Here is a 21,240-nt window from a genome sequence, read left to right as displayed (position 1 = left end):
GGGGTTGGAGATTTAGTTCAGTGGTAGCCTAGCAAATGCAAGGTCCTGGGTTTGCCCCTCAGCTCAGGGGTGAGGGGACAAAAAAAATAACAAAAAAGCTAGGCAGTAGTGTCACATGCTTTTAATCCCAGCACTCGGGAGGCAAAGGTAGGCAAACCTTTGTGAATTCAAGGCCAGCCTGGGCTACATAAGGTAACTGTCTCAAAAAAAAAAAAAACCCACAAAAATTGAATAAATGTTCACTCACAATTAATTACAGTGACAAATTTTGATATGTCACAAACATATAAACCTTCTGACATGCATACACATAATGGAAACAGTTTTATTAGCTGGTCCCCTACAGATTCAAATCTTCACACAGGGAAAGCTTCAGGTTATTGTTACTGACCCAGGTCAAGCTTTGGGGCTGGAGATGATTCATCAGTTAAGAGCACTGGCTGCTCTTCTAGTGGTCCTAAATTCAGTTCCCAGCAATTACATGTTACCTCACAACCACCTATAGTGCGATCTGAGGCCCTCTTCTGGCATAAAGTTGTGTATGATAGATCACTCATACACATAAATTTAAAAATTAAAAAATAAAAAAATCCTGCTTCATATTGGACTTTTAAAGACAAAGCAAAAGACTACCCCCCTAAGAGGAGAGGGCAAAAAAAGAACTGGGTGTGGTGAACATGCCTGTAATCCCAGTACTCGGGAGACTAAGGCAGAAGATCACAAGTTTGAAGCCATCCCACCTCTACCCCTTAGTATTATCTCACAAGACCTATTTACTGTTTGACAACTAGCAAGAGCAGCACTAGAAATCAAAACAACAATTCTGTACTTCATTAGATTAGAAAACTTAGGGAACTGGAGAAATGGTTCAGTTGTTATGAGCACCTGTTGCTCTTGCAAAGGACCTGGGTTTAGTTCACTGTCATCTATAACTGCAGTTCCTGGGATCTGATGTCCTTCCTTTGACCTCTGCAGGCACTAGGCATGCATCAATGTACACAAAATACACATATAAAAAAATAAATCTTCAAAAATAACACAGGTGAAGAGATGAGCAAAAGTCAAGTCCCAATAATGGTTGTAAGTTGAGCATAACAACCCGAGTATAACAGTAATAAGGGGAAGTAAATCCCTTAAACCAGTGATGATTAATATAACAGTAATAAGGGGAAGTAAATCCCTTAAACCAGTGATGATTAATCAGCACTGTCCCCTTGAATGGTTCTAGAAGAACGTAGGAGACTCATCTATGGGTATATTAGTAAGAGAGGTTTCCATGAGAATTTTATTGTGGCAGCATCAGGCCACGAGCTGGGGGTCCCAAAATGAATAAAAAAATGGGAAAGCAGCCAGCTGAGCACCGGCATTCATCTTCACTTCCTGACTATGGAAACACAGTCCTCTAGGTAGAGGGCCTGTAGAGCCATGCTCATCACTATGGAAACACACAGTCCTCTAGGTAGAGGGCCTGTAGAGCCATGCTCATCACTGCCATACAATGGATGGGCTGTACCCTCAGCTGTCATCCAAAAATCCTTTTTTCCTTAAGACGCTTATGTCAGACACTTTGCCATGACAAAGAGAAAGGTTAACTATATTTTAAAAATCTTCAAAACCTTACTTTTTTCCTTTCCAAAGCTAGCTCCAGCTCAAGGGTATCTTGCTCTTCTTCCTCCTCACTTTCTCCAGACTGAACAACACTGCAAAGATCCTCCTGAGAAGGGTCTTCTAAGCTGTCCAGGGTGACTTCCTGGGGCTTCATGACAGTCCCCATTTCCTCCGCTGCTGTGCTTGTTTCCTTAACCTCTGACACGGGATCTGCTTCTTTACAAATGACTTTTCTTCTCCATCTTTCTTCTTCCTCTTTCACTCCTTCAGGCAGCAAGGGAGCAAGCAACGCTGCTGCCACCCCTTTCCTTTCCTCCTCGCTGTTGGAAAGAGCTTGAATTCCTTCATTCACTTCCTATAAAGAATAAAAGCATTGACTAACAACTCTCAAAATAATCCCTTGGAATATTCAATTATTTGTATTAACTAGCTTCTTAATTACTGGATACGCACAAAACACCCATACCCAACATATTAGTACACACTACATGCACACAAAGGAAACACTGCTTTAGGAAGTCAGTAGTTGAAATACAATCTACTGTCTCTGGATAGCGAAGGGAAGTTAGTAGGAAGCAGAGATGGCCATGACATCAGCATTTTGTTAAACAATGACTACACAAATCTTCACCTTCTTCTTCTGCAAGGTGAAAAAAAGCTCATGTTTCAAAGGGAACTTAGGAGGAAAATAAAGTTTCTAAAATAAAATATGTGCTTAAGCTGGGCATTGAAGGTGCATGCTTAAATGCCATCTAATCTGGGAGACAAGAGGAAAAGAAATAGAATTTACCCTTAATAATGCTAACTTAGTGATAGCCTTAACAATACAATCTCAAAACAAAATTGCTTCATTCATATGTTTAAAGTGACCGGATGGTGGTGGTGGTGCAAACCTTTAGACCCACCATTTAGGAGACAGAAATAGGCAGATATCAAGTTTGAGGCCTGCTTAGTCTACAGAATGAGTTCCAGGACAGCCATGGATACACAGAGAGACCCTGTCTCGAAATAAAAACAAAAAACCTATTTTATCTATTGGAATACATAACCATCCTAGAAATGTACATATTACAAAAAAATAAAAATAAAAAATTGGGGAGGGGGTTTCATGTAACCCAGACTGGACTCAAATTTGGTATATAGCAAAGGCTGTCTTTTAAGTTTGTACTTTGGGGATTAGGAATACAATTTAACACATGATACCTCCTAATCTGATCCTAAGTACCGGGGTGGGTAGGGATGGGAGGTTGTGTGTATCACTCTGAAAAATCAAAATAAATTGTAACTCAATGTACAATTCATTTGTTTCTAAACTCCATTTCAAAAAATAACTAAATAAACATTGTAGGTAAGGCTGGATATAGTGGTAGACTCCTTTAATCTCAGCTTTTGTGGGGCAGGGGAAATCTTTGAGTTTGACATTAGCCTGCTTGACATAGTGAGATCCTGTCTCAAATCAATCAATCAATCAATCAATAATGCAAGTCTATTATATGAAAGCCTGGAGAGGTTTCAGTGGATAAAGGCACTTTCTAAAAAGTGTGACACGCTGGGTGTGGTAGGGCACACCTTTAATCCCACCTGCCTCTGCCTGGATCTCTGTGAATTCAAGGCCACCTTTATCTATATAATGAACTCTAAGCCAATATGGCTGCAGAGATTCTGTCTCAAAACTCCAAGTCTGATGACTGAGTCTGTCTAACCCTACATGGTAGACCAGAACTATAATGCTACCAGATATTGGCAGGTTGTCCTCTGACCTATACTCTGGCAACTGTGCCCCTAGCCCCCGTAAATAAATGCCAAAAAAATTATATGAAATTATTAAGCTATATGTATATGAACTATAAATGATTATGTTCATACTATGGGCCTATCCACAAGGTATGTTTATATAAATTCAATTACTCCAAAATCTAAAATCCCCAAATCTGAAATATTTTGGATAAGGACGACTTTTATAATTTTTCTTAAATTTTAATTGGGGGCTGGAAAGATGGCTCAGTGGTTAAGAGCATTGCCTGCTCTTCCAAAGGTCCGGAGTTTCATTCCCAGCAACCACATGGTGGCTCACAACCATCTGTAATAAGATCTGATTCCCTTTTCTGGCCTGCAGGCATACACACAAGCAGAACATTATACATAATAAATAAATCCTTAAAACATTTTGTTTGTGTATGTATATGTAAATGTAGGTGTCTACAGAGGCCAGCAGAGTCTGGTTCCCCCAGAACTGGAGTTCAGGCCGTTGGGAGCTTCCTGATATGGGTGCTGGAAGAGTAATAACGGTTCCTGCTGAGCTCTCCAGCCACTATAGAGGTCCAGTTTGCCATAGGACATATAGGATTTTAAAGGACACTGGAACAAACACATTGGTCTGAGATTGTGTGGGAACCCAACTCCAGAGTCAGCTTCTCAAAAAGCACAAGACAATTTATAAGTATAATATATATAATAGCGTTCCCATGTCCCTTTAGATGGCTTAAGTAGTTTTCATAGCACTAAATCTGAGTCACTAAAGTGGTCAGCAATTTCTATAAACCTTAGCTAATACAGAGAAACAGATTACGTAAAATGAAGAACATTTGTGCTGTGAAATACTAGCATATTAAGTTCTTAGATTAGAAAACTACCAAATGCAGTATTTAAAATACTAACCTTTTTAACTTCTCGTTTGGTTATGACTGGTCCACTTTTATTACTGGAAACAGTAATAGTTTTCTCCTTTATATATGTGTCTGTATTTACCATAAAACCGGCTTCAGTACCTGTTACAGAACTGGGGATGGGAAAGTCAAGAAAAACAAAAGGTAAATACCCACAGCAACAATTTTCTCCTAAGTAATTTCTTCTTCAGGTCTAGACTTACCTGGGCTGGAAATGCTGTAATCCCTGCACCTGTGTGGCAAGATATTGGGGTAATTCCCAAGTTACTTCATTTGTTTGTGTGTTCCAATAATAATAGCAACCTGTGTTCTCATCCCAGACTTCTTGCCAATCTCCCATCTCAATTTCAACTATAAGACAACAAAACATATTTTAAGTATAATACACATACACAAACACAGAATCCTGACTTATCTCCTAAGATAGCTTTTAAACCATGACAATATATAGTGTTCTCAAATCTGAATTGCAGAGTTTAACAACACCCTTAGAGTATACCACCAAAGAAAAACCCCTCTGCATTGTGATACCCAATATATATCTCTAGACATTACTAAATGTTCCCTGTAAACAACTCCTCTATAAGAATTATTTTTTCAATAAAAATTTATTCACAGGTCAGGTGGTGGCAGCGCACGCCTTTAATCCCAGCACTCAGGAGGCAGAAGCAGGTGGATCTTTGTGAGTTTGAGGCCAGCCTGGTTTACAAGAGCTAGTTCCAGAACAGGCTCCAAAAGCTACAGAGAAACCCTATCTCAAAAACAAAATAAAATAAAACAAAAAAATTTACTCACAGCCGGGCATGGTGGTGCATGTCTTAAATCCCAGCACTCAAGAGGCAGAAGCAGGTAGATCTCTGTGAGTTCAAGGCATCCTGGCTTACAAATTGAGTTCCAGGATAACCAGAGCTGTTACACAGAGAATCCCTGACTGAATCCCTGAATCCTCCATCAAAACAAAAATCATATTAAACAAATTAAAAACTGTCTGATACTCAAAAAATGAATTCTGAACACTCAAAAAATTTCAAAACAATGGCTTTTATTACTCACCTGGGGCCATCATCCTATCTACCAACTTCCAAATATTACATTAAAAGGCCAGACATTGAGACCTAGAGCTAAAGTACCTGGCTTCACATTTAGGAAGGCCAATGTCTAACATACCAGTGAGGATTACCTTCAAGTCATCTTGAAATAGGGACCACACTTACCTCCTGCCAGTGAACACTGAGTATCATAATGCCACCCTGTTGTCTGGGTTGAGTCTGTTCCATTTGACGAGGTGGAAGAAAGGGCAGGTGTTGTTGCTTCCTTTGGTTCTGGTCGAGGTGGAGTTGGAGGGGGAGCAGAAGCTACCACAGAAGCTGCAGGCTGAGGAGCTGTTATGGCATCAATCTCCTATAGAATAAAAATAGCAATAAATGACAGGGCATGGTGGCCCCTAGCCCTCGGGAGGCAGAAGTAGGATGATAGCTGCAAGTTCCAGACCAGCCAGGGTCACAAAAGTACTATTTCAAAACAAACAAACATGTAAACAAAAGCATCACTAACCGCAAGAAAGTTTGCCAATGTACTATCAATGTCAGTTGCCTGGTCTCCATTAGCCGCTTTGGATTGCGCTGTTTTCTCAGAAACATCACTCTCGTCCTCATCACTGTCAGCGTAAGCACCAAGCAAACACAGACCCCCTACAGATAAATGGAAAACATCAGTAACACCAACACCAACATAGTCTAGGAAATATTTAAGAAAATAAATACACGGGGCTGGAGAGATGTATTAGCAGTTAATAGCACATCAAAATAATAATAATAAAAAAAGACTACACAAGTCAGGAGGTGGTAGCACCAGCCTTAAACCCAGCACTTGGGAGAGTTCAAGGTCAGCCTGGCCTATAAGAGTTAGGGTGTTACAAAGAAACCGTCTTGAAAAAACAAACAAAAGACTACATTGTTTTCCTTTTATTATGTGTGATATGCACATTTGCATGGAGGCCCCATAGTGGGGTCTCCTATTAAACCTGGAGCTTGCTATTTTAGTTAGTTTGGCTACCCAGCCAGCTCTAAGGAACCCAGGAACCCATCTCCTCACTGGAATTACAGACAAGATGCTACATGCATTCAATTTTTACAAAGGTTCTGCAGATTACAACTCTGATCCTCATGTCTTTGCTAAATGACACCCAGAGCCAAACCACGTTTTTTTTTTTAAATTTTTTATTATTTTATTGTGTGCACAAACATTTTGGATACATGTCCATACTTGGTATTTGGCATGCCTGGTGTCCTCACAGAAGACATTGTACCCCCTGGAACTGGACTTTTATTTTTTGCTTTTCAAGACAGGCTTTCTCAGTGTAGCCCTGGCTATCCTGGAGCTAGCTCTTGGAGACTGGGCTGGCCTCAAACTCATGTAGATCTGCCTACCTCTGCCTCCTGAGTACCAGGATGAAAGGAGTGCACTACCATCACTCAGCCTGAGTTTCAGACAATTGTATGCCATTATGTGTGTACTAGAAATCAAACCCAAATCCTCCAGAAGAGCAGCCAATGTTTTTAATCTCCCAATCATCTCTCCAGCCCCAGCCACATTTTGTTTATTTACAAATTAATTTCAAATCAGAATAACCACTAAATTAGGACTAGGACTACAGTTTAGTTGAAAAAGTATGTACTTAGCATGTATAAGAACCTGGATTCAAGGGGCTGGCGAGATGGCTCAGAGGATAAGAGCACTGGCTGCTCTTCCAGAGGTCCTGATTCAATTCCCAGCAACCACATGGTGGCTCATAACCATCTGTAATGAGATCTGGTGCCCTCTTCTGGTCCACAGGGATACATGCAGGCAGAATATTGTGTATATAATAAATAAATAAATCTTTAAAAAAAAAACAAACCTGGATTCAATTCTAACACACACACACACACACACACACACACACACAACCCCCATGCTGGGCACGGTGGCACATGTATTCCTGTCACACAAGAAATTGAGGTAAGATCATCATAAAAGGGCATGATGACACTGTGTCTTAAATTCCAGCACTTAGGAGGCAATAGACAGCTGATCTCTGAGTTCCAGAATAGCCTGGTCTACAAAATGAGTTCTTAGACATCTAAGGCTATAGAATGAGATTTTGTCTCAAAAACAAACGATACGTAAAAATAGGAAAGATGGAGTGTGAATAACATATATATATAAAATATATAAATATGTGGTCATGTGCGAAAATATCAAAAGATTATTTTTTTTAAAAAGAACCTAAAACCACAAAGAATGACATTCAACTACCACAGATATAAATTATATAGTATCGGGCTGGAGAGATGGCTCTGGCTGCTCTTCCAGAGGTCCTGAGTTCAATTCCCAGCAACCACATGGTGGCTCACAACCATCTGTAATGAGATCTGGTGCCCTCTTCTGGCCTGCAGGCATACATGCAGGCAGAACACTGTATACATAATAAGTAAATAAATCTTAAAAGAAAAAAACATAATATCCCCTCAAGGGGTCAGGGTGGGTGACACAAGCTCAGGACAGTCAGACCTACACAATGTCACCCTGTATCTACCCCTAGCAAAACCCTTCAAGATAATAAAGTCAATCTATACAAACTTGATATCCTTCCCCAAATATACCATGAATCACTGAGCCTCACTCTCTCAAAGAAACAAAATTTGGTATTAGACTCAAGGTAGGTGTTGTATAGGTCTGTTTTTCCAATAATCAGGAGGTAAAGCATGACTGCAGATTGGGGTCAAAGTGATTTCTAGGGCAGTCTACAAATGGTAGTAACCCTGTCTCAAAAATTAAAATATCTCAAGATACCTAAATCAATCAAAATATAATAGTTGAAACATATTTTCTAAGTAAAAACTAAGCAAACAATGATTATTTCTGAAATGGAAAGGTCCATGAACTAAGGTACATTAAGACAAATATAATTGGGCTAGTCATTGTGGACTTTAATTCTAGCATATGGGAGGCAAAGACAGGCAGATTTCTGTTTGAGACCGGCTAGGGCTACCAAAGTGAGACTCTCTCTCAAAACAAATCATCAAACAAACATCTTACACTAAGAATAAAGTTGCTATAATTATAAACTATTTAAATCTGTGTTAAGAAGAGATTCTTCCGGAGGATCAGAGTTTGGTTCTTGGCACACTGGACAGCTGACAACCACCTGTGTCTCCACCTCTGTGGCTCTACCATCTTCCCACACTGACAGCTGACAACCACCTGTGTCTCCACCTCTGTGGTTCTAACATCTTCTCACACTGGACAGCTGACAACCACCTGTGTCTCCACCTCTGTGGCTCTACCATCTTCCCACACTGACAGCTGACAACCACCTATGTCTCCACCTCTGTGGTTCTAACATCTTCCCACACTGACAGCTGACAACCACCTGTGTCTCCACCTCTGTGGTTCTAACATCTTCTCACACTGGACAGCTGACAACCACCTGTGTCTCCACCTCTGTGGTTCTAACATCTTCCCACACTGGACAGCTGACAACCACCTGTGTCTCCACCTCTGTGGTTCTAACATCTTCCCACACTGGACAGCTGACAACCACCTGTGTCTCCACCTCTGTGGTTCTAACATCTTCTCACACTGGACAGCTGACAACCACCTGTGTCTCCACCTCTGTGGCTCTACCATCTTCCCACACTGACAGCTGACAACCACCTGTGTCTCCACCTCTGTGGTTCTAACATCTTCTCACACTGGACAGCTGACAACCACCTGTGTCTCCACCTCTGTGGTTCTAACATCTTCCCACACTGGACAGCTGACAACCACCTCTGTCTCCACCTTTGTGGCTCTAATGTCTTCTCCTCACACTGAACAGCTGACAACCACCTGTGTCTCCACCTCTGTGGTTCTAACATCTTCTCACACTGGACAGCTGACAACCACCTATGTCTCCACCTCTGTGGTTCTAACATCTTCCCACACTGGACAGCTGACAACCACTTGTGTCTCCACCTCTGTGGTTCTAACATCTTCTCACATTGGACAGCTGACAACCACCTGCGTCTCCACCTCTGTCTCCACCTTTGTGGCTCTAACGTCTTCTCCTCACACTGAACAGCTGACAACCACCTGTGTCTCCACCTCTGTGGTTCTAACATCTTCCCACACTGGACAGCTGACAACCACCTGTGTCTCCACCTCTGTGGTTCTAACATCTTCCCACACTGGACAGCTGACAACCACCTGTGTCTCCACCTCTGTTGTTCTAACATCTTCCCACACTGGACAGCTGACAACCACTTGTGTCTCCACCTCTGTGGTTCTAACATCTTCTCACATTGGACAGCTGACAACCACCTGCGTCTCCACCTCTGTCTCCACCTTTGTGGCTCTAACGTCTTCTCCTCACACTGGACAGCTGACAACCACCTGTGTCTCCACCTTTGTTCTAAGGTCTTCTTCTGGCCTCCCCAGGCCCCCACATATGGCATACACTCAGACAGACACATACTTATAAATAAAAATAAAAAATGTAAAAAGAAAATTAATCTTAAAAAACATTTTAATCTTCAATACATATGAAGCATAGAAAAAAAATCCTTGTTTTTCCAATATCGTAACTCTTTCTCCACACACACACACAAAATTTAAGTATATGTGTAAAGTTTAATACTGAAGCAACTTAGGACTACAGTAGACCCATTTTGTAGCTGATCAAGTTCCAGCCCATCGACTGTTCTGGAGTCTCAGAGTGAGAGGTTCGAGGGTTGATTGAACTCAGGTTTGCCAAAGCGACCACTGCCGCAAATGCCACAGGAGGGTGGGGCTAGAAGTGCCTGGAGTGCAGGAGACTTAAACAGGGATTTACAGCTTCACAAATATTTGACTGGTACCAGGCAAGGCAGTGTGAAAATGAGTGGTGTGGTGATGCACAACTGTAAGACAGGGGCTGTCAACAGTCAAACACCAGCCTCAGCAGTATAGGTTCTTGGCCATCTTGGACCATGAATCACTGTCTGGAAAACAACAAAAACCCCAACCAAATAAATAGAGGATCAAAAATGAAAAATAAGGAATAGTTGGTGACCCTAAAGAAACTAGTGGGAGATGGCTTGTTTGTAAGACGCTCAAGGACTTGCACTGCGATCTCTTGTACCACGTGCTCTGAGCACTAGGCACTCATCTGTAGCACAGTGCTGGGGTGAAGTGGAGTGCTACACACGGGTAGATGGGGAGGAGTCTCTGTCCAGCCAGCTTGAGACACTGACTTAAAAATTAAACAAGTTAGGTGGTTTATATATAGGTTTGTATATAGGTTCATAGAAGCATGCAATCTTGTGTGCCTGCATGTGCACAGGATTTAAGGTATAACAGTAAATAAATAAAAAACAACACATGAACTTTCATGGTTACTTAAAGTTTGCACACAGAAACCTTTTAAAAAAATTTTTTTTCGTTTTCTGAGACAGGGTTTCTCTGTGTAGCTTTGTAGCCTGTCGTGGAACTGGCTTTGTAGCCCAGGCTGGCCTCGAACTCACAGAGATCCCCAGACTCTGCCTCCTGAGTGCTGGGATTAAGGCGAGCACCATCACTGCCTGGCGCTATTCTATCACTGATAACACAACCTCATGCCAGAAACTTTACTACTTTTTATGAGAAATACTAACTTAACCATCCACCAGACAATCCCAACCCCAGAAAAACTTTACTTTTTATGAGAAATAATAAATTAGCAACACTTAACCATCCAACAAACAATCCAGGCACAAAATCAATTTAACTTAAAATATTTTAGGGAAGAGGTAAAAGAACAACAAAATCCTGTACCTGTTGCCTTAACGGCTGTGGGTCTGGTAGTCATGACTGGTTTGGGAGGATTTGGAACAACTTTGGGAACCTCCACCACCACTTCTTGTTCATCTATATTTGAAAAGAACAAAATGAAACGGGAGTCAGTCAGTGGATCAGAGAAAACACAAGAAGCAAAAATCAAAATTTGACCTTTCAGGCCTGTATTTCATCAACTTATAAAACCAGCACGCATCAATAGTCCAAATTAGGTAATGAAACAGTGATGAATCTTCCACTCATTTAGTGACATCGACAGAAATAACAATAATGTGAATATTATATGAGAATGGCACCTGCAATATTTAACAATTAAAATTCGTAAATAAGCCGCAGGTTTCCACACATTAAGTTCTTCCTATTAATATGTTTTCTTTTTTCCCCTTTCATTTTTCGAGACAGGGTTTCTCTGTGTACTTTTGGAACCTGTCCTGGAACTAGCTCTTGTAGATCAGGCTGGCCTCAAACTCACAGAGATTCGCCTGTCTCTGCCTCCCGAGTGCTGGGATTAAAGGTGTGCGCCACAATGGTCCCGCTTATGCAGCATCTACCCCATGTATTGTTACTCTTAAGCCAAATACAGTTCCAGGGAAACGCCCAGGTTTTGTTACTTTCCTATGAGTCTGTGAGTACCGATGCTTTGTCTGGCATAAAGAAAAAAAGGTGGCTGTCTTAATTTCAACAAAACCGAAACTAAGTGTGACACAAGCAGAGAAGGATAGGCTCAACCGCTTCAAGGCTCGCACGTGGAAATTGTCCTTCACCCTTTGCGTCAACAAGATCGGAGAGGGTCATTTGAGAGATATTTGGGGTACCAGACTTTCGTGGATTGCACAGATTCCAGGGAGAAACCCCCGCACCCACAATGGCGCCTCAGAGGAGCCGCGGGCGGGCCTTGCGCCGCCCAGTGTCCACGGTCACTGTCTCGCAGACTCCAGGTCTCCGGCAGCCGAGGCGCCAGGGTTAGTCTTCCCGACAGGGTCCGAAGAGGCACCTGGGAGGCCTAGGCCGCAAGCCCCGGGCTCGAGTTCCGGACGTCCCAAATAAAGGCAGGGGCATCCCGTGCTCACTTACCTTCCGAAGGCGAGTCCTCAGGGGCAGCGGTGGCAGGCACCGCGGGCGACGTCGAGGCCGCCGCCGGGGCTGACTGGGTGGTCGCGGCCGCCGTCGAGTCAGCCTCGGGATCCGGATCCGGGTCGGGATCCCGGCCCGGCGTGCTGCTCCGAGGACCCGGGGGAGAGAGCTGCAGGATTGGCCTGCGGCCGGGTACCGCCCGGGACTTCTTCCCCATCGCGATCGCGAGCCCGAGCGCGAGCAGCCGAGCGTCGGCCGTCTGGAGGGGCGGGCGCACGGGGCCGCGCTGCGTAATCAATATTCATGGACCGCGGCACCGCCTCCCCAGGAGACCCGCTTCTAACCGGCGCGGTGCGGAACCTCGCGCGTGCGCCCTGAGTCAGGACGCCTCTCCGGATGCCCCGCCCCGTTCACGGAAGGGTGGGCTTGTCCAGGGAAAAGGCGATTGGCTGTTTTGATTTGAGAAGGACCCGGTAGCCAATGGCGAAGGGAAAAGACAGGACGTCGGGCCAATAGTGCGGAAAGGCCCGCGTTTAGTGCGACTTCCTCAAGATTAGGATTCGTACATGCGCGCTGTTAGCCGAGTGTTTTCTTTAGTGCTTTGTTCGCCATCTTGTGGCTATTTTCAGCTGTTTGCCATTTAGGAAGGTAAAGATTCATTTCACCCCTCTGAAGGTTCCGTGGATTCTTGTGGTATAGTATTAAACAATAGTTACAATGCTGGGTGTTTATATCCCTGTAGACTCTTAAAACGCAAGTACGATGTTGATGTAGTGTTGGGGCCAGGGGTGGGTCGTGCAAAGTTGGGACAGACCACCAAAGTCTAATAAGCAAGATTCCAGGAAAACCAGAAGCAAACTTAAAAATAAAAGAAAAAAAACACCGCGGGTCATAGAATCTTTTTTTTTTTTTTTTGCTTTTTCGAGACAGGGTTTCTCTGTGGTTTTGGAGCCTGTCCTGGACCTAGCTCTTGTAGACCAGGCTGGTCTCGAACTCACAGAGATCTGCCTGCCTCTGCCTCCCAAGTGCTGGGATTAAAGGCGTGCGCCCACCACCGCCCGGTGGAGAATCTTATCAGCTAGTTGAGACTACAGCCAGAGATGGCATTTATTAGGCTGTGGCAAAAGGTGGATTTCTGAATCCATCTTTTTATAGTAGGGGCAAAAGCATTAGGTCTGAACAAAGAAATTTCTTATGATCTTGCCCCCAGCAGAGACCCTAAGGGGGGGGGAGGGGGTTCTAAGGTCAATGGGTAACTAGGCAGCTATCATGAAATATGTTTCAGAGATTACAGCGAAAGTCACTAATTGCAAGAAAACAGATGTCCTTAGCAATTAGTTAGAAAAAGGGACTGCTAGTAATGTCAGAGGGTTAATAAATTAGAATAATTGGTTCTTAGGCTGGGAACTTAGAAGATAGCAGAAAGCTTTTCATACCATCTCAGGGTAAATCTCACATACAGACTGCCTTACTTTACAATCTCCATTAGCAGAGTTCATTAGTCAAACCAGTTCCTGTATCAATCCACTGTCTCTCCTGGTACCTCCAGGCAGTGTATACTGGAGCCCTATGCCTTTCCTTTGATAGCATCAGTTTCCCATAACGGAGACAGTGCCTAACCCAGAGGTCAGTATCTCTGGCTCCTAAAAGTTAACTCAGCCCATATCTCTGGTTTATCAAGGATGGTGCAGAGAGAAGCTCCAGCCCTGTAAATAGAGCTATGGGCTGTAAAGCGAAATAGCCCACTGTTAATAGTTCATCCTCAAGCTGCTGACAGTCTGTTCTCTTGCTCCTGGACTTACAACTTTATATTTCTTTATTTTTACATTTCTATTTTCTTATTCTTAAACTCTTCAATTAGAAGGGAAAATGAGTGGACCTTGAAAACAGTCAAACTAGCTGGGGCGGCGATCTTTTAATCCCAGAACTAGGAGGCAGAGACAGGTGGATCTCTGTGAGTCCAAGGCCAGCCTAGTCTAAAAAAACTAGTTCCAGGACAGGTTCCAAAAACTACAGAGAAACTCTGTCTCAAAAAAAAAAAAAAATGACAGAGAGAGAGTGAGAGAGAGAGAGAGAGAGAGAGAGACACCCCTCCCCATCCTACTTATCTTCCATAAACACTCCTTTCTGTTCCACTCTCAAATCCTCCATTTGTAGCTAGAGAAAAAAATCTTGAGGAGACTGGGGATGTTGAGCTCTCTAAATTCTGCATCTTGTTTGCCTGCAGAAGTGACCGCCCCATCCCTAGAGGCAGGTGACATCCTGAGCCATTAAAGTTCTCGCCGGGCGGTGGTGGCGCACGCCTTTAATCCCAGCACTCGGGAGGCAGAGACAGGCGGATCTCTGTGAGTTCTAGGCCAGCCTGGTCTACAGGAGCTAGTGCCAGGACAGGCTCCAAAGCTACAGAGAAACCCTGCCTCGAAAAACTAAAAAAAAAAAAAATAAAGTTCTCCCCAGAGATAGTTGCCTAGCAAGATAATGCTGATTTTTCAGGACTTATGCCTACCTGCTTCTAGACCTATAATTAATGTGAGCAGGCCTCTAAAGTGAGGTATAATTGTGGTCTAGAAGGCGGTGCACTGTACCACAGGAGAGCTACTTAAGTACTACTAATAGTACTAGCAGAACTTGTTATGGTTCATATCTATTATCTCAGTGGAGACTGAGGCAGGAGGATCACTACAAGTGAGTCTAGCCAGTTATGCATAAGATCATTCTGGCTTACAGAGTGAGATATTGTCTTAAAGATAACAATAACAACAACGCATTAGTAAAATAATACTATAAGCAGAAATCTTGGAAAGATGCATGGGAATGGGTAGTAAAGATACAGAAGTATAGACCGAATGTCGAAGCACTTGAGAGGCAGAGGCAGGCAGATCTCTGAGTTCCAGTACAGCCATGGATACATAGTAAGACCCTGTTTCAAAACAGAAACAACAAAACTCGGGGCATTGAATGACTGTCCAGTACCCACATGTTGGCTCACAACTGTCTGTACTGCAATTCCTGGGGATCTGTTGCCCTCTCCTGGCCTCTGGCACCAAGTATGCATGTGATGCACATATACATAAAATAAAAAATTCTAAAAACCTACTTACACTAGCAAAGTTGAGAGGCCACACCTTTCACCAGGCCCCAGCATTTCTGAAGAGCTTTCTTGACTGCAGGTTAGACATTATAGTGGCAATAGTGTCTCACTTGAAAAGCTAAAAAATAAAAATGGATCCTGGACTGGCAGAGGCCAAATGGAGACATTCATCAGAAGCATGATGAATGTAGATGTGGTCATAACATAGACTACAATCAGAAAACTGAGTCTATGAAGATTTATGATATTCACTGTAGAGCTACAAGTGAAATAGGAAGCCTACTAAATTAAATTATTGATCTGTCTAAATAGAAGTCTTTCAGCTCAATAAAAGTTTAACTTTAATCTTTAGAACAGAGAACTGTGGCCCCTCTATCAGTGCTAGACATTTATCCTTTCTGAAGATGGTCTTTGACTCAACTTCCCATCCATTTCATCTCACCTTAAATCCATCCTTTATTCTAGTTGCAATAACTACTGTATCACATGCCCCCAGGCTCAGTGCAGACAAGACCTTTCTGAACATTGAGTATCTCTGCCTCACTGGTAAGGCCCTTTTTGGCATTGACAGTAGTGTGGATACCTGTCTTCCTCTTCCAGAGGACATGGGTTCAATTCCCAGCACCCACATGGCTCACAGCTGTGGCTGTTTGTAACTCCAGTTCCAGGGGGTCTGGCACCTTCACACCAACACACAGACAATAAAGTTTTTAAAAAATAACTGGTGGGGGGGCTGGAGAGATGGCTCAGAGGTTAAGAGCACTGATTGTTCTTCCAGAGGTCCTGAGTTCAATTCCCAGCAACCACATGGTGGCTCACAACCATCTATAATGAGATCTGGTGCCCTCTTCTGGCATATAAACATACATTGCAGGAATGTTGTATACATAATAAATAAATAAATCTTTAAAAAAAAAAATTACTGGTGGGATACATTTTCACAACCACAGAAGCTAATTAGGTTCCTACCCAAGCACTCTATAAATATCTAACATTATGCTGGGCAGTGGTGGCACACGCCTTTAATCTCAGCACTTGGGAGGCAGAGGCAGGCGGATCTCTGTGAGTTTGAGGTCAGCCTGGTCTACAAGAGCTAGTCCCAGGATAGGCTCCAAAGCTACAGAGAATCTCTGTCTCAAAAAAAAAAAAAAGAACATTATTTACTATGATTTATATTATGTTCTATGTGTTACTAGCTAGTCACTTTGAATGCAGAATTGTATTTGATTCTCATAACCTTACAGAGTAAATGTCTGAATTTTGCATGCACCCACTAATTGGTTGTCAAATGCGAAATGCACAAGAACAATAACTTGATTTTTAAAATTTCATTTGTTTCCCATGTTTATAAAGCATACTTTCTGGAACATAAGAGGCATTCAGCATATGTCATACATACATGAACGAATAAATATATACAAACTTGAAAAAAGATTGCTTTCCTTTATTTTTATTTTTTCGTTTTTTGAGACAGGGTTTCTCAGTAGCTATGGAGCTTGTTCTGGAACACGCTTTGTAGACCAGGCTGGTCTCAAATTCACAGAGATCCACCACTGCTCGGCCTGTTTTTCTTTTTTTACCTATGGATGAAGAATATGAATATTTAAAGTGTCCTAAGATTTGTGGAAAAAAATAACATAAGAAAAGGTTAACTATTTTGAAGTTGTTAATAATCTTCTGATTTATTTCTTGGGAAGAATGACAGTAGAATATGGTAGCTGTATAGTAGAAATTTTTTTTTTTTTTTTTGGTTTTTCAAGACAGGGTTTCTCTAACTTTGGAGCAAAAATCTTTTTAAAAAAAATGTATTACATTAGCTGGGTGGTAGTGGCGCACGCCTTTAATCCCAGTACTTGGGAGGCAGAGGCAGGTAAATCCCTGTGAGTTCGAGGCCAGGCTCATCTACAAGAGCTAGTTCCAGGACAGCTAGGACTGTTACACAGGGAAACCCTGTCTCGAAAAACAGAACAAAAAAACAACAACAACAAAAAAAATATTACATTGGAAGATAGGGACAGGTGGATCCCTAGAGTTCAACGTTAGCCTGGTCTACCTAGCAAGTTCCAGGCCAGCTGGGAATACACAGGGAATCCCTGTGTAAAAGAAAAAAAATACGTGTGTGTGTCAGAAAACAACTTTCAGAAGCTGGTCCTCCTTTTCTGCCGTGTGGTGCCAAGACTGAAGACACATCATTAGATTGGCAGCAGATGCCTTTACCTGCTGAACCATTACTAGCCCTATTAACAAAAAGAACATTGATTGGTTGACTGACTGATTGATTGATGGGGTTATGCTGTCAGTGTTGTGCCCAGATTACGACCACCAGACTGTAATAAATAAAGCAAGGTTTATTTAGCGCAATACAAACTAGTTTGGAACCCATCTCTAACCCCCCGCTGCAGTGAGGTAGAGAGGAATTCTTGCTCCTCTGTGGGGTAAGCTTTTAAAGGTGTAACTACAAAGAGGCCTTTTGAAGCTGCTTTGGCATGGGCACAAGGTCTTTTGCTCTGTTCCATCCTGCTGTGTCAGCTAGTTCTTTGTTCCTGAGTCAGGCCATCTTTATCAGCCTGTACCAGGTGACCGGGCGTAATCTTTCAGGTGGGAGGAGAAGGCCACTATCTTCCTGGGAGCAAGCTAGTCTGGGTTTCTATTTTTAAAACATTCTGCTAGGAAATTCCTTCTCGTCCCTTTGAGAATAAGGGGTGGGGGTGGGGGTCTCACAAGAGACTCAGGTCATCAGGTATGCAATGATCTCTTTACCTGCTTCTCTATCCTCCCATTTTTAACTTTTTGAGAAACTATACTGATTTTTGCAATGACTGCACAATTTTGCATTCCCATCATTACTGGGTTTTCCTTTTTTATATCTTCACCAGCATTTGTTGGCATTTATTTTCTTGATGCTAGCCATTCTAAAGGGAGTGAGACTGAATCTCAAATACTTTTGTATTTCCCTGATGGCTAAGAATGTTGACCACTTTAAAAACATTTATTGGACATTTGAGGACTGTCTTGCTCAGTTCATTAGCCCATTTATTCATTGGAAGATTTTTGGGGGGGGGTTAACTTTTCCAGTTCTGCATTTATTCTAGATATTAATTCCCCTCCTGAAGTATAACGGCAAAGACCCCCGATTCTATAGGCTGTTTCTTCTCTCTGTTGAGAGTTTACTTTGCCGTGTGCTCTTTGACTTCATGGAATTCTATTTGTCAGTTCTTGTGATTATTTCCAGCGGAGAACTGCTGAGAAAGTCTCAAACTATTCACATAAGCAAGGGGATTTGCGTAAACTAGGAAATGGAATCAGCTTAGATGTCCATCAGCACGAGTGCATTAAATAAATGTGGTACATATACACAGTGGATTCAGCTATAAAGAAAAATCAAATTCTTGGATAGTGGTGGCACATGCCTTTAATCCCAGCACTCAGAAGGCAGAGGCAGATGGATCTCTTGAGTTCAAGATCAGCCTGGTCTACAGAGCAAGTCCCAGGACAGCCAGGGCTATAGAGAAACCCTGTCTTGAAAAACAAAACAAAAAACAAAAACAAACAAACAAGCAAACACAAAGTGATGGGGGAGTGTCATATATCAATCTGTTGATTTCATTGGTTAAGCAATAAAGAAACTGCTTGGCCCTCATAGGTGGGTGGAGTAAACAGAACAGAATGCTGGGAGAAAGAAGCTGAGTCAGGGAGTCACCATGATTCTCCCAGTCCAGGCAGACGCAGGTTAAGATCATTCCTGGTAAGCCAGCTCATGGGCTACAGCAGATTATTAGAAATGGGCTAGTCCAAGTGCGAGAGCTAGCCTAGAAGAGGCTAGATAGAAATGGGCCAAGCAGTATTTAAAAGAATACAGTTTCCATATAATTATTTCGGGTAAAGCTAGCCGTGCGGGCGGGCGGGTGCCAGGGACGCAGCCCCGCCGCTCCTACTACTACAGAGTGGCGCCCGACGTGATGGACTAAATCCATTTAAAAACCTGAGAAGGCTTAAAAATAAGGGAGAGAGAGTTTATCACAGATTTTTGCTGTTTGTTGGTGGCGTGCTGTAGAGAGATTTCCTGATTCAGCAACAGCAGCAGAAAAAAAGCTGCGTCATTTTAAAGCACGGCTTCTTGGGGCTGTGCTGCCACCGTAAACTCTGTCTTTAAAGCATTTCAATGGATTTTATGAGACTGGATGTTTGTGTTCCTGCTTGGGATCGGAAGGAGAGTGCTCTGAGATGGTGCCGATGGCTCAGCGCTCCCCGCCTGCACCTGGGCAGATGGCCGAATCAGGCTTAGGCAGGCGGGAGAGCATGGCGGATTAGGACTGCGCAGTGCTCTGAGTGTCAGATTTGGCAGTAACTTGGATGAAAAGAATTTCTGTGCTGCACGCTCAGTCTCAGAATTAAAGTGCTGAGTGCCACTCCTACCTGGCGGCCTCAGAGCTAGCACAAAATGGTACGTCCTCCATTTTGAAATTTTCCTGACTCAGCAGCAGGAAAAAACTGGCTGTTTTAAAATGCCAGCTTTCTGGGCTGTGCCGCCATTGCAATCTCTGTCTGGCTCCTGTGGGAGACAGAGCTTTTGAATGGAGCATTTGGAGTAATGTGCTACGATTTGTTTGATGGTAACTAGACTGCTGTGTGCCTAAAAGGGGGACATTGCGTGCTGCAGCTCAGAGGCACAAGCAGCTCCGCCATGCTAGTGGTGCAATGTGCAAGAATCAGAGGCACGAGCGGCTCCGCCATGTTGGACTGGGCAGGGCCAGCAGGCAGTACCTGTTTTTGACCTAGGAATGTCACAGCTTAGATTCTTAAGTGCCTAGTGATTTAAAGGCGCAAATCAAAAGTGCTCCTGGATAGTAAAATATTGCAGATTCACAATAGGACAGATTCAGATCACTAAATGAGTCACACTGTTGGATGAATGTACGTAGGCTTGAGAGAGAGAAGAAAAATATAGAGAATAAAGTTAATGCTTAAAAAAAAAAGGTAAAGTCTTTAAAGAGACAGAGTACAGATAGTTATAGATTAAGAGAAATAAAGTAAAAATAAGCCACGTAAAAATGGAAAATTCACAGAGAGTCTGGATTATGTACATTGTGTTTTCTTTAAAATTTTTTACTGTAAAGGAGCTAAGTACAGAAAGATATTTCATTACATGGGCTGCCAAGCTAAACCAGAATGGATATAAGGGTATTATGATTTCAAAATTTGGGTCTAAGGATATGATGCTTTGGAGAGGGTCTTCTTTTGTTTTCACAGAGGACCAGACCCTCTGGATTGATTCTATCCCGATATGGTATGATGGACTACGACCTCCCGAAAAGTTCCTGTGAACACCCTCAAAATATTACTTCACTCAACTGCCAACTGAGATAAACCTGGCACACAGGTTACACCCTAAATGATCTGATTAACAGCGCCCCCATTCAGCAGGAAGCAGTTTGGAGAGAAAAAACTGCGCCCATGTTCCCAAAATATTGTTTATAAATGTTCTTTTACATTTAAAGGGGAAAATGATATAGGTATGAATAATTTGCATTGGTGTGGATTTTGAGGTCAATTTTGTTATATGTATATTATTTCTGATATTAAGGGATTGTGATTGTGTAGTTCATTTAAAATGTAATGTATAATAGGAAATATAGGTTGCTAATGGATAATCATCGATAATAGTAAAGCTTGTAGTCATGTTAGTTAGATTTTATAGAGATATATTTCAGTTAGATAGACATTCTTCATATCTCTCAAAGACTGCAGAATATGACATTTAAAATATTTTAATAACTTAGGGTTTTTCATGACAATGAGACACGTCTGCTCCTGGCAGCACCAATCTACTTCGAGAGGAAGATGGGCATCGAAGAGGATCCTTATGGAGTTTGATAGCCATTTGGGCAAGAAACTGCTCTTGCCTGGACTGATGCATAAACTGGACACAAAGAACCCGCAGAGAGAGGACTGCTGAACTTGCCTAAA

At 42.6% G+C, this 21,240-nt stretch overlaps 1 protein-coding gene across 1 annotated transcript in view; it reads right to left on the bottom strand.

Annotated features, from left to right (window-relative positions):
• Fnbp4 (formin binding protein 4) overlaps positions 1-12,523 on the bottom strand; it is a 36,744-nt gene extending 24,221 nt beyond the window's left edge. The window contains exons 1-7 of the mRNA XM_041637597.1: positions 12,183-12,523; positions 11,088-11,180; positions 5,829-5,965; positions 5,489-5,675; positions 4,478-4,625; positions 4,267-4,387; positions 1,622-1,963 (exon numbers count right to left, since the gene is read on the bottom strand). Of these exons, the coding sequence (XP_041493531.1) occupies positions 1,622-1,963; positions 4,267-4,387; positions 4,478-4,625; positions 5,489-5,675; positions 5,829-5,965; positions 11,088-11,180; positions 12,183-12,399 (1,245 nt within the window). The 5' untranslated portion in view covers positions 12,400-12,523. The remainder of the gene's footprint in view (positions 1-1,621; positions 1,964-4,266; positions 4,388-4,477; positions 4,626-5,488; positions 5,676-5,828; positions 5,966-11,087; positions 11,181-12,182) is intronic.
• Positions 12,524-21,240: the final 8,717 nt, after the last annotated feature.

Source organism: Microtus oregoni, unplaced genomic scaffold, assembly GCF_018167655.1.
Source record: "Microtus oregoni isolate MIOR12 unplaced genomic scaffold, Mior012 000053F_ref0000044, whole genome shotgun sequence".
Classification (NCBI taxonomy): Eukaryota; Metazoa; Chordata; class Mammalia; order Rodentia; family Cricetidae; genus Microtus; species Microtus oregoni.
Note: the sequence above shows the minus strand (reverse complement) of the source record. Positions and strands in the feature narration are given on the sequence as shown.